This window comes from Lemur catta, chromosome 21, assembly GCF_020740605.2.
Source record: "Lemur catta isolate mLemCat1 chromosome 21, mLemCat1.pri, whole genome shotgun sequence".
Taxonomy (NCBI): Eukaryota; Metazoa; Chordata; class Mammalia; order Primates; family Lemuridae; genus Lemur; species Lemur catta.
In genome coordinates, this window is record NC_059148.1 from 30187021 (window position 1) to 30200118 (window position 13098).

General features: G+C 52.1%; 1 protein-coding gene across 1 annotated transcript in view; it reads left to right on the top strand.

Annotated features, from left to right (window-relative positions):
* Nucleotides 1-13098, top strand: part of TMEM132C (transmembrane protein 132C) — a 119481-nt gene that overhangs the window by 99028 nt on the left and 7355 nt on the right. Inside the window, 3 exon segments of the mRNA XM_045534726.1 lie at nt 5018-5161; nt 10881-11086; nt 12615-12888. Coding sequence (XP_045390682.1) covers nt 5018-5161; nt 10881-11086; nt 12615-12888 — 624 coding nt within the window.

Genomic DNA, 13098 nt, shown 5'->3' on the forward strand with positions numbered 1-13098 from the left:
AGCAGTCAGATTTTCTCTCTTTCATAAAAGAAAAAAAATCTGAAACGAATACAAAAAGTGCTCATTTTTAATACATTTTATACGTGTTTAGATGTGGGCTACAAGTCTGACTTGTTTTGGTTTGGTTTTCTGTTCCTCCCCCGACTCGCCCCGATTTTCAGAGGGAAAGAGAAATTCGAGTGGGAAAATCTGGCTCCCTCCCTCCACCCACCGCCCCACCCGAGACACTCCCCGCTGACGCGGAAGAGCTGCCCTTTGAGTCAACTTGGACTTTCTCCCCAGCCCTGACAGGCGATCCATAAACATTATCTGATTTCATCTTCGCAGCAGCCCTAATTATTCCCGGGTTCCCAGTCGGAGAAACGGATGCTTGGAGAATTTAAATCGTAGCAAGGAGAGAGCAGCACCGGGACTGAGGGCAGCTCCGTCTCAGGTCCCCGCGCTCGACCTATCGAGCAGTTGTGGCCTGAACACGTGCATGTAGAAGCCTGGCGAGACCTCCCGAGGGCTTTGCACCCTGGGCAACTCAGCTACCCAGCTCGTGCCTCGGTTTCCCTGTCTGTCACTTGAGGATAGCAAGACTTCCTGCTTCAACGCAGCACGTTCGTTTGCAGTTGTGATGAGAGTGATGAGAGTATTTAGCCTCACCTAGCAGGCACTGAGAGCTCCCCAAGTGTCACTTGTTTGTTCATAGTTTTATTAGCTTCTACCTCTTCTTGACTCCCAGACACATGAATTGAGAGAGGTGATTCTTCTGCTGTCTGGGACATTTTAGAGTAAGCTCACCCTTTCCTCAGACCCGCATGGGACTTGAACCCTCCCCCCCGCATTGGTTCGCGAGGCTGGTGTCTGGTCTCTGAGCCGCAGGTACGTTTGCAATTAGTCCCATTTCCAGGGTAAGTCACTGCACCTGGCTTGTCTGAGGCCACGCGGCCAGCCCGGAGTCAAATCCTGGTCTCAGCCTGGCCGCGGCCTTTCTGTGGCCCCATCCCACACTCTTTCCTTTCTTTCTATTTTTAAATTGAGATATAATTCACCTGCCATAAAATGCATCATTGTAAAGTACACAGTTCAGCGGTTCTTAGTGTGTGCAAGGTTGTGCAGCCACTGCCGCTAAGTCCAGAGCACCTTCTTCACCACAAAGGAAACCCCGGACCCCGTAATAAGCCCCTCCCTGCCCCCCCCAGCCCAGGGCCAGCACTAATCCACGGTCCGTCTCTGTGGACTTGCCTGTCCCGGGGATTCCCTGTGAGTGGAACTGCACCCTCTGTGGTCTTGGTGTCTGGCTTTTCTTCACTTAGCATGATGTTTTCACGATCTGTCCACGCTGCAGTACGGATTCATTCTTTTTGATGGCCGCATGGCATTTCAGTGTGTGGATACAATGCACTTCCTCTCTGTTTCCTACGCTGCACGAGGACCCTCGGGGGACATTCACAGTGGGGCATTTCACACCCACCCACGGGCTAAACGCCCCATCTCCCGCCAGTAGGGCTCCCCTAACATGGTTTTAGTCTGTTCATGCTCCTGAGTCCTTTGAAGACTCCAGAAGCAATTCTGTGTTCTTTATTTATTTAAAAATTAAAAATACACAACTTACCCTGAAGATGGCCCAGCCAACTTACATTTATGAGGGCAAATCAAGCAACAAAGCACGATTGCTCAGAAGCCTCGGGCTTTTGTCAAATGTGATACGACGGAGATGGAACGTACCCTGTGTTATTGATTCTTTTCAGCCAAACAGAGCAGTTCTCTGATTTATGATGAGAGGGGTGGAGGGAGAGAGAACGGAGTGCAAGGAGAACGGAAACATTTGATAAGACAAAAAGCTTCCAGGTGGTAGTAGTGCCCTTTGTCATGCTCCGCCAGGCCCTGAGACGGTGTTGGTAAGCTTTCTCTGCTACCTGCTGGAGCCGACGGGAATCGTACACCCCTGTGCCTTCAGGAACAGGCTGCCTTCTGGGATGGTGACCTGGCCACGGCCCAGGTGGGGCCTAGGGAAGGCAGCCAGCAGCATAAACCATGCCCAGAGCAGCGCTGAGCTGCAGGGTAAAGGGAGGCGGCATCTGCTCCCTGCCAGGCCATGCACAAGGTGTGTCCCTCCAGTTCCAGTGGGGGTTGGGTAGGTTTCAGAAAACAGTATGATTTTATGCACTGAAATAGTGCGCTAGGCACAGCGCTGTGAATGGGCCTCAACCGAACAGGTATTTGGCAGGTGCAACCAGCCATGTAGACTTCTGTGCCCTCTACATCAAATAACACACACACATACATACATGTGTACATACATGTGTACATACATGCACACACAGGTACACACATACATGTGTACATGCACACAGGTGCACACACATGTGTGTGCATACACACATGCACATACATGTGTACACACATGCACAGGCACATACATGTGTACATACACAGGCACGCACACATTTTTAACGCTCTGCCTTCACCACACCCTGAGTCTTGGACTTGGACTTCCCAGCCTGCAGAACCGTGACAAATGGATCCCTGCTGTTTGGCAGCTCCCCTGCCCGTGACGTTTTGCTGTAGCAGCCCTAGTGGACTGAGACCGATGTCTAGGATTGGACAGTCAGGAAGACGGTTAGAGATGAGGTAGCCCAACCCCTAACTTGTAAAATGAGGAAACCAAGATTCCAAGCGATGGAATCAGGGTGGTACCGGAAGTTCATGCAAAGCACCGAGTGGAACTCGGGATTCCGGAGTTCCAGCACCCAGCAAGCCACAGACCCCAGAGTTATTTGTCAAGAGAGTGATTTTTAAATACAGAGAACTTGTTTCGTGTGGCATAGCCAGTTTGTCCCAGAGGCCAAAGTTTCCTTCTATCGTTTGTTATTTCTACGACTGTCAATTCTCTGCTCCTGAAATTAATATTCATCAGTGAAAAACACCTAAAGTCCAACCAGTCTTAATTTTGGTGAAATGCAATTTAGGGGTAGGGAGTGTTAGGGTTGTGTGTGTGTGTGTGTGTGTGTGCGTGTGTGTAAAACTGCAACAACCGTTAGAAGGTGAATCACAATTAATCCACGTGGAGTGTGCTGCCTTAATGAAGCCATTAGCCAAAGCCCATTCCGGGAGAGAAAGTGTGAAGACGGAACTGCGAGCACATTACCTGTAATGAGCCTGCAGATGGACGTGGGGATTTCTGCGGTATTCTTAGCATCCGTAATAGCTGCAGTGCACGCTGCCCGGGTTGCACCCCAGCCCCGGGAATCCAGAGACGCGGCCAAGGGTCGTTTAACTGCCGGCCGACATGCGAGCATCAGAGAGAAGCCGAGACTCTGCTTGTGACTCATAACTCTTTCCACTGTGCTCTTGTTTAATGCAAAAGGTCATTTTGGTGTCAATTGCTTCCCTGGAGAAAGAACAGAGGAAACCTCTTTCCCGCTTCAAACCCGAGCAGCGTTTCTGGAGAGAGGCTTCGGGAGAAATCTGCCCAAAGGTGAAAGGTGTCGCTAGATGCCCCAAAGCCAAATGACCTTTTTCACACCCATCTGGCCATAAAGAGTAGGATTGCCAAAGGGCAAGCAGGAGGTATCCCGCAAACTCAGAAAGAAGGTATTTTCTTCATCACTTTGTAAATCTCAAGTAGTAGGAGAGGCTTGGTGTTAATAGTTCTGCATGAAGTCAGGGTGAATGGGCTGCAAGGTCCCAGGGCTGTGCTGGAACGAGCTCCCAGGGAGCAGCAGGGGAAGAACAGCTCTGCTTAAGTCTGCAGTTAAAAAGGAAGCCCCAGTGGTCTGGCGTCCATTGCCCAAGCGCAGGGATTATGGGCATTTGGGGACAAAATGACCTGACTTGGTGTTGTAGTGGACAGTGCTGCTGCTATAGTTGTTGTAGTTGTGTTTTGCCTGCCAGGAATCTGTGCATCCTGTCTTCCTCCAACAGCGTGATCCTGATCTGTAAAAACTGCCCTTGTCCTGTTGCAGTCAGTCTTGGTAGTCCTGTTGGTCACAGCACCCTGCCCCCCTCTGGGTAAGGACCCCAGTGAGACCATCCCTCCAGGGAACTTGCATCTTAGGGGAGCGAGTGGCTCAAGAGCGGAAACGGTCGGAGACACGCTTGCCGCCTTACTCTGGGACGATGCCCGTTATCTCCTGCTGTCCCCGTCCTCGAAGGTGACCTGGCCTTTGCAGAGCCTCATTCAGCTTTTCCTCTGATTCCGGCAGCAGCCCGGGGTCTAGGCAGTGGGTATCTGGGTCAGTTTCCTGATGCCGCTCTGACGAATTAAAACGAATTCACCATCCTGTCGTTCCGGAGGGCGGAAGCCGGAAATGAGTCTTCTGGGGCTACGTTAAGGTGCTGGCAGGGCCGCACTCCTGCGGGAGCTCTGGGAGAAATACCTGCTCCTTGCCGTTTCCAGCTGTGAGGGGCTGTCCCCATCTCTTGGCTCATGGCCTTGTCACTCTGACCTCTGCCTCCCTCTCCACACACCCTTCTCTGCCTCTGACCCTCATGGTGCCCTCTTATAGGGACCTTAGGTTTACGTTGGTCCTGTCTGGATAATACAGGATAATCTCCCCCCATCACAATTGTGAAATCCCTTTTACCATGTAGCGAAACATAGTCACGGGTCGTGGAGGTTGGGACCTGGGTATCTTTTGCAGGGGGCCCGAGGGAGGACATCCTTCAGCCCACCACGGTACCATCTTACTCAGGGTGCCCAGAGTTAGTTTCTGTTCCTTGCAGCCAACACCCAACTAATGTGCTCCTTCTGCCTGGTCTCTATAATAGAGGAAAAAAAAATAGATATTTTTCAATTGTTGTTGGAAACTAGGAAGATGATCGTCCATAAGCCGAAAGTGAACTGTTGAACATTCTTAGGAAACTGTTCCACAGAGAACGGCCCCTTTCCCTGGGTTCCTACGGTCATCGCTGCCGCGTGTCCTGTCTAAACGAGGACATCCTGGTGTTTGCCTCGAGAGGTTCCCCTGTCTGGCACCCAGCAGAAGTGAGGTCTCCACTGACCCAGGTGTGTCCGGTTCCTTTGCAGGACACTGAAATTCTGAACACTGCCATCCTCACGGGAAAGACGGTGGAGCTGCCCATCAAGGTGGTCTCCGTGGAGGAGGACAGCGCCGTGACGGACATCTCGGAGTTGGTGGAGTGCAAGTCCGCAGACGAGGATGTCATCAAAGTGAGTGAGTCCACGCCCAGGGGGATGGAGCGTCCCCTTCCCTGGGAACTTGCACGTGGGAATGTGAGGTCCAGCTTTGCAGAGGCTGACGTGCAGCTGAGTCACGCGACTTCTCCATTCCCATAGTTGGGTTTTCTTTGTTCTTTCTTTTTTCTTTCTTTCTTTCCTTATTTATTTAAAAAAATATAAATCGTATATATTTATTTACCGTGTACAACATATCGTTTTGAGATGCATATACGTTGTGGAATGGCTAAATGGAGCTAATGAATACGTGCATTAGCTCACGTACGTGTCATTTTTTGCAGTGAGAATTCTTAAACTCTACTCTCTTAGCAACTTCCAAGAATGTAACGTATTGGTATTAACTAACGTCACCGTATCGTACCATAGATCTAGAGATGGGTGTGTTCCAATGCAGCAGTACCTGGAAAGCAGGCAGGACAACGCTCGTGCTGGCTCTTCCTAGCACCCAGGTAGACCCAGACCACGGGCTCTCTGGTGGGTGGTTGTGCCCCCAGGGGACATGTGGCAATGTCTGGGGACATTTTTGGTTGTCCCGCCTGGAGCAGGGGCCACTGGCATCTAGTGGGTAGGAGCGAAGGATGCTGCTGGGCATCCTACAACGTCCAGGACTGTCCTCACGACAGGGAATTATCTGACTCCACGTGTCAGTAGCGCTCAGGTGGAGCAGTCCTGCCCGGGACGGAGCAGACGCCGACGGGTCCCCGGTCTCCGTGGAAGGACGCACGCTGTCATGGGAGACACCTGACGTGGTGGCTTTGCACGGAAGTAAACACGCTTCTGGGGCTAACGCGTTCCATCTGCCTGGCCCTCTACAGACTCCCACCTGCCAGCCCCAGGTTTCCACCCGGACACAGGCTTGTACATCATTCAAGGATTTTTCCAGAGTTGAGAAGGAGATATGATTAAAAAAAAATTTTTTTAAACAATAGCCTAGACTAGGAGGATGGACAGATGATGAGAAGAGGCTGGTGTGCTGGGTATTCCTGCTCCCGCCGCAGATCTCTGTCTTTCTCCCACCCTGGCCCTGGGAGGCTAAACCTTGTGTGTTGCCTGAACAAGCCTGGTCACCTCCCGCTTCTCGCTGGCTCCAGCAGTGCTGAAGGGGGGACATGAGTGAGCTCAGGGACTGGGGGCAGGGAGGGTCAGTCCCCTCGGCCGCCCCCTGCCAGGCCGTGCGTTGGCCGTGGCTGCGTGTTCCATCGAGCTCGCAGCTCTGCAGGCCTCTCCTACCGCGACGGTGCCAGGCTGGCTCTGTGGACGTGCCCTCACCTTGCTCAGGTGGCAGCGACTCCTTGGAGCCCTTCGTATTACTGTCTGTGGCCGCCGTAGCGAACCACAAACTGGGGCCGGGAAACAACAGGAATGTATTCTCTTGCAGCTCTGGGGACTGGAGCTCAAAATCAAGGTGTGGACAGGGCTGCTCTCCCTCTGACGGCTCCGGGCGAGGCTCCTTCCCTGCCTCTCCCGGCTCCCGGTGGTCCCCAGTCCTCGGCGTTCCTTAGGTCGGAGATGCATGGTCCTAATTTCTGTCTCTATCTTCACGTCACCTTCTCCGTGTGTGTCTGTGTCTCTTCTTATACGGACAGTTAGATGGAGGGCACGTCCCAAGCCAGTGTGATCTCATCTTGATCCTTAACTAATTACATCCACAAAGATCCTGTCTCCCGATAAGGTCAGGGTGTGAGGCTCTGGGCGGACATTGAATTTTGGAGGCTGCTTTTCCTCCCAGCAGCCCCTCCAGGTCTGGCGCCCTTTGTCCTCTCACATGGGTTCCCCTTAACCCCACCCGCCCCTTCGTGCAACCCCCTCGAGCTCCGGGCGAGTGCGCCATCTGCTCCCTGCCTGGACGCGGGAAGAGACAGCCTGTCCGCGTGGCCCATGTGGGAAGAGCCAAGTGAACAGGCTGGGGCAGCTCGAGGAGAAGATCCGGACTGTCTCTGGCCCCCGGCCACGGCCGTGTCACCATTGCTGGCCAACGGCCTTCCTTCCTGCGACCCACCTGCCACAGGAATGGAATGACCCGAAGAGCCACATGGCAGGAAGGACGGCTTCAGCCAAGGCCATAATCCCAGGATAAACACTGTTTGAAACAGGTCAGCCGACAGAGCAAATTGTCACAGACGGTCCCCGCGCTGCCTCTCCACCTCGGACGAGCAGCAGCCTCAGCGAGCCTCAGTTTCCTCACCTGCAGAATGGATCCTAATGGCTGCCCATAGCTCCAGGGAGGACTGAGCATGAAAAGGGTGAGAAAACACTTTGCAAACAGAGCGTTTTGTGCACATTCACAGAGCAGGTGTACGAGAAACGCAGATATGATTTTTCTCTATCTGAACTTAATTCAGATACAGTCTGAGTCCCCTGAGTGGCAAAAGAATCAAAAACAAAAACAAAAGCCCTATTCTAGCCGTTTGATTTGTGAGCACATTGAGTTTCGGATGCCAATTAGAGATCCAAGCGGAGATGTCGAAGGAGCAGGTGGATATCCGGAGATGGGATTGGGGGAGTCGTATGCTCAGAGACGGTATTTAAAGCATCATAACTCAATAGTTACAACAATGAGAGGGTTGTGTAAGACACAAAGAGTGGGTCTCAAAGTGTGGTCTCCAGAGCGGCAGCGGCAGCGTCACATCGGAACGGGTCACAGATGCCGCTGTGGGTCCCCCCTGGCAGACCTGCAGGTCGGAGGCTGAGCCGGCCAGTCCTCTCTGGTGCTCGCTCGCGTCTGAGAACCTGCTTGGCAGAGGAGGGTTCAGGAGAAGGTTCCATCGGGCATCAGTGGTCCACCAGCAGCCGCCTCTGCTTGTCCCTTGGAGAGTGGCCCGACAGACTCCCCCAAGAGGAAAGACGGAAGAGATGCCAAGAAACGAAGCCAAGGGACTGAAAAGATTCCTGTGGGGGTTTCCATTCCTTTCTGTAGATAAGCAGGATCATTTTGTGACGTTGTGGTTTTCACTGTTAGCCACTTAGGAGATGATGGATGCATCCAGACATGTCCCCAGACGTTTATGACACCTTCAGGAACAGCAGTGACGATGGCTCCATCACGCACGGCAACCTCATACCCTTGGCGTCGCTCTTAGTTATTTATATATTCAGGAGCGGCCAGATTTCCTCCCTCCAGAGCTCAGAGAGGTAATAAGTGAGAAAAGTCAATGGTCTGTAAATTACAACATTGATTAAAGAAGTGATTACTGATATAACTCGTGCTCGGCTATTATGCTAATGCCTGCCCGGACCCAGGACAGTGTGTACATGCTAATGACAAGTCTGCACAGCCACTGAAATTGGTTTCCATCCCTAATCAGCATGTAAACATTTTTGAACCACTCTTGACCACAAATGAGAAGACCAAGCCTTGCGATGCCCTCCCGGCTTCTCCCTGCCACAGTCCCTGGCAGATGGAGGAAATTGTCTCAGCCTGGCCCTCACCAGCTGCCCCCCAAACAGAAAATGAAAACGAGGCCCCGACCAGCCGCTCATAGTTCCTGAAAGCTGGGGAAAGAGAGGACAATCGGATCATGAGAGCTCACTGAATAGCACATGATGTTACTTGCTGGGTCCACGGAACCCCAGAAGGGGACTCCGCTGCCTCCCGAGTGCACAATCCGGGCAGGGGACAGACACGAGGTCAGCCGTTGTAGCTCAGCGCGGTGTGTGCTGCGTGCATGAGGAGGCCCCGAGTGACTTTGTTAACTCTGAAATGTCCCACTAAACTCTACATAGTGTGTTTCCCCAGCAAGAATTAGCTTTAGGAGTATTTTCAAAGGAGTCAGTAACCCCAGGAAGCTTAGGAAACATTGCCTGAGAAGCTTTTGAACTAACTTCTTGTGTTTCCGCTGTTTGGGGCTCTACCTCATCTCCTTCTCTGGCCGCATCTCCCACCAGCCCCAAGATCTTTGATGATTATCTTGAAGGAGGCATTCCCATGAGTGGAAGGCCTTGTTTATCCATCCATCCTTCCTTCCATCCATCCATCCATCTATCGACCTATTTGTCCACCCATCCATCTGTCCATTCATCTGTTCATCTCTCTATCCACCCATCCATCCATCTATCTACCCTTTCATCCATTTACCCATCTATCCACCCATCCATCCATCTATTCCCCCATTCATTCATCCATCCATCCATCCATCCATCTATCCCCCCATTCATCCATCCATCCATCCACCGATCCATCCATTTACCCATCTATCCATCCACCCATCCATCCATCTGCCCATCCATCCATCTATCCATCTACCTATCCATCCATCCACTCATCCATACATCCATCCATCTGTCCACCCATCCATCCATCCAATGGCTGCTTTGCTGAGCTTCTGCATCATGAGCAGCTAGTGTAAGGAACCACAAGATCGAAGATGAAGAAGACAACCTGGCTCTGCAGGGTGGGTCATATTGCTTCTCTGTAACTCTACTCAGTTTCAGTTTTCAGTTCATTAAGGTGGCAGAAACAGAATCCCAGTCTAATTTCCAAGGGACCTAACTATTGCCGAGGCACTCGGGGAAGGGGTTTCTGGTCTTCCAGTCTTCCAGAAGTTCACAGTTCCTAGGGGGACATCCTTCACCACTCAGTCCATGGGATTGCCTTCATGATGGCCTCATCGTCATCCACATTGGCCCTGCGTGGCTGAGAACACAGGCATCTTTCTGCTGTTTCCTGCCTCACTGGGAATGTCCCTGGGGCTATAGATAGATTCATCTTTGAGTGAATGGCTTTGGAACGCACAAGCCGGATATTTTTAGACTTTTATGTTTATTTTCTTTGTGTGTTTGTTTTTCTTTCTGCTCCATCGCGTCCCTTTTGTGAGACCGCAATCTGCTAGAAAGGAGAACAGGAAGGGAGGACTATAGGGCAGGGGACGCAGGCTGGTGGTCACACGTGGAATCTGCCATTCGCGTGACGAACAGCTGTAATACAAATGTGTAAACCATCCCGGGGGGAGGGGGGAGGCATGTCCCAGGGACCCGTGAGCTGGGCCAGGCCAGGCACACAGGGAGGGTGCTCCTGGGCAAAGGGACCTGCACTGCCAAGGCCTGTGCGCCCTGGAGAAGCATCAGGACCGTTGGTGAATGGAGGGGACGGAGCTCAGGCTCATGTGAGCCCTGCTGGAGAGGAAGACGCCGCAGGCCCAGCATCCTGGGAGGCTGGCCGGGGTGGGGCCGGGAGCAGCTCCCTTTCTGAGCACACAGCAGCCTGGGGCACAGACACCTCTGGGGCTCACACCGCATCCCCTGGGCCCACCCAGATTTCAGCCATAGCTGCAGTTCTGTGCAAGTTCAAGTTCACTTTCTGATTGCAGTTTCACCTCAAGCTATTTTCTATTTCCAGTTCCAGGCACGGGCAGCAGGAAATGGGAGCTGATAGATAATATTCCAGCCTCTTATTCCTCAGGTAGACAATTCCTTGAAGAAGCTGAGCCTGATGGTTACTGTAGTAGCCTTAAAAATGCACCTTCCTACTGGGTTTTCCTCTTCCTCTGTCTCCCTCAGTCTGAGCCTTCACCCCTGCTGCCTGGGCTCACCTCCCAATTAAACCAGCTGCACTGAATCCTTGTCTCAGGCTCTGTGTTGGGAGGAACCTGAATTAAGCATATGTGCTTTGCCAGAGAATAAGACTAACCAGAGCATGGTGGTCTCCAGGGCCCCATGAACTTCTCCTCCATCTTCTCTACCTCTGTCTCTGCAGGTGTCTGACCGCTGCGACTACGTCTTTGTCAATGGCAAAGAGATAAAAGGCAAGATGGACGCGGTGGTGAACTTCACATACCAGTACCTGAGCGCCCCCCTGCACATCACTGTGTGGGTGCCGCGGCTGCCCCTGCAGATTGAGGTCTCTGACACAGAGCTCAGCCAGATTAAGGGCTGGAGGGTCCCCATCATGGCCAGTAAGAGGTGAGCCTGGGTGGGAGGGATGTCCTAGAGCCATGACAACAATAGCGTTATTTACTGACCCTAACACTAAGGGACCTGGTGCGTGGTAGGTGCTGGTATTATCTCGACTATTCCATCTCCCTAAATCCTAGCAACCACCTCTGAGGAGGCCAAGGCTCCAGGAGGACCCAGCCCGGCCTGAAAGCTGCTAAGCAGCAGTTCCGTGTCAACCCAGGTTGTCCACGCCCTACACCTGGCTCACAGTAGGCTGTCTCCTGCAAGTGGCTCTCCCAAAATGTCACAATGGAGATAATGCAATGTTTTAGCTTCTCAGTCACGGGGGAATTTGAGGTTTGGTTTATTCACGCTAAGCAGAACATCAAAGTTCTCTCCTGTGCTTTATGAATATCTATAAGCTTGAAATGTTCTGTGCAGATCAAGTTATTGGATACAATTTAATTGCATTTATACTGGACTATGGGATTACTGTTTGCAAAAAGCATCTCATTTATTCTCTGTGACTCTGGCCTGTCTGTCATGGATAGGAGTTTGGGGTCTTGTTTTCTCAGCTCCATGGCCCCCAGATTAGTGTGTGTTTAGCTAAGTGAGGGCGTGGCTGAGTTCCCAGCTTCCTGCCTGGAATTCTTTATCCCAAACCATCAGGGCTATTTTCCTGACAGTCCCTCAGGTACCAGGGCCTTCCTGTTAAGGGACAAACTAGAGTGTGCCTCAGGGAGATGGAAAATCCATTTCTACAAGGAGAGCTTGAAGGAATTTAGCTTGATTGGAAGAGGACAGTCCAGCCAGGCCTTCAGATCATTTAGTAGCCACAAGTGGCCAAGATAATGGGTTTGTTCCACGTCTCTGAGGGAGCAGAACTGAGACTTGCTGGGCTCCATGGTCAACAGAATTGCCATGTACAGTTAACTAGGTTGTGCACTGTACAACCAATCCAAGCTCTGCCACTTAGTAGCTTTGTGAGTGTGGGCAAGCGATCCACTCTCAGTGCCTCAGTTTCCTCATCTGGACATAAGAATATAATTATGGGTTTGCCTCATAGTGTTATGAGATTAAAAGAGTTCATACACAAGGGAGCTTAGAGTGGGACCTGGCCCATCTCAAGAGTGTCATACAGTTCTGTCTGTTAGCATTTTCTATAGGGGTAGAATGTTCTAGAACCACATTGTCCAATATGGTAACACCAACAGCACATGTAGCTCTGGAACACTCAGACTGTAGCCAGCCTGGAGAAGGTGAATTTTTAAAATGTATTTGGTTTTTACTTATTTAAATTAAAATTTAAATAGCCACATGTGGCTAATGGCTACTTACAAGATGGTGCAGGCTCAGTAAATATTAGCCCTTAAGCCTCTTATTTGTCAGTAAATGTGTTCGAGGAGGAGATGCCCAGTGATAGGATTGGTCCCCCACGTGTGGTCGGGGCCCCTGTCTTGATGTCATCCCCCTGAGGTTGAAGTGGGCACTGCCTGACTCAAGAACACCGTAGACTCCTCTCCCCATGTCTGAGAGCCCCTCTCCTTCCCGCAAGGCCCACCCGAGAGAGCGAGGACGAGGACGAGGAGGACAGGCGTGGCCGGGGCTGTGCCCTCCAATACCAGCATGCCACCGTGAGGGTCCTCACCCAGTTTGTGTCCGAGGGGGCCGGCCCGTGGGGCCAGCCCAGCCACCTGCTCAGTCCCGACTGGCAGTTCGACATCACCCACCTGGTCGCAGACTTCATGAAGCTGGAGGAGCCGCACGTGGCCACGCTCCAGGACAGCCGGGTCCTGGCCGGGCGAGAGGTCGGGATGACGACCATCCAGGTAGGAAGCTCCTGTGTCCCCCGCACGGAGCATGCCATGCGATACTGAGGGAGACTCAAGGTGGACAGCTCACTGTGGCCAATTCCTTGTCCCCACGATGGCTCCAAATGGTCTCATGGGGACACAGAAGGATGAGCCCGGACCAGCTCTTTGAGTTCTAGTCTCCTTCCAGACAGAACTGGGAAGGTGGCCGGGCGTGGTGGCTCACGC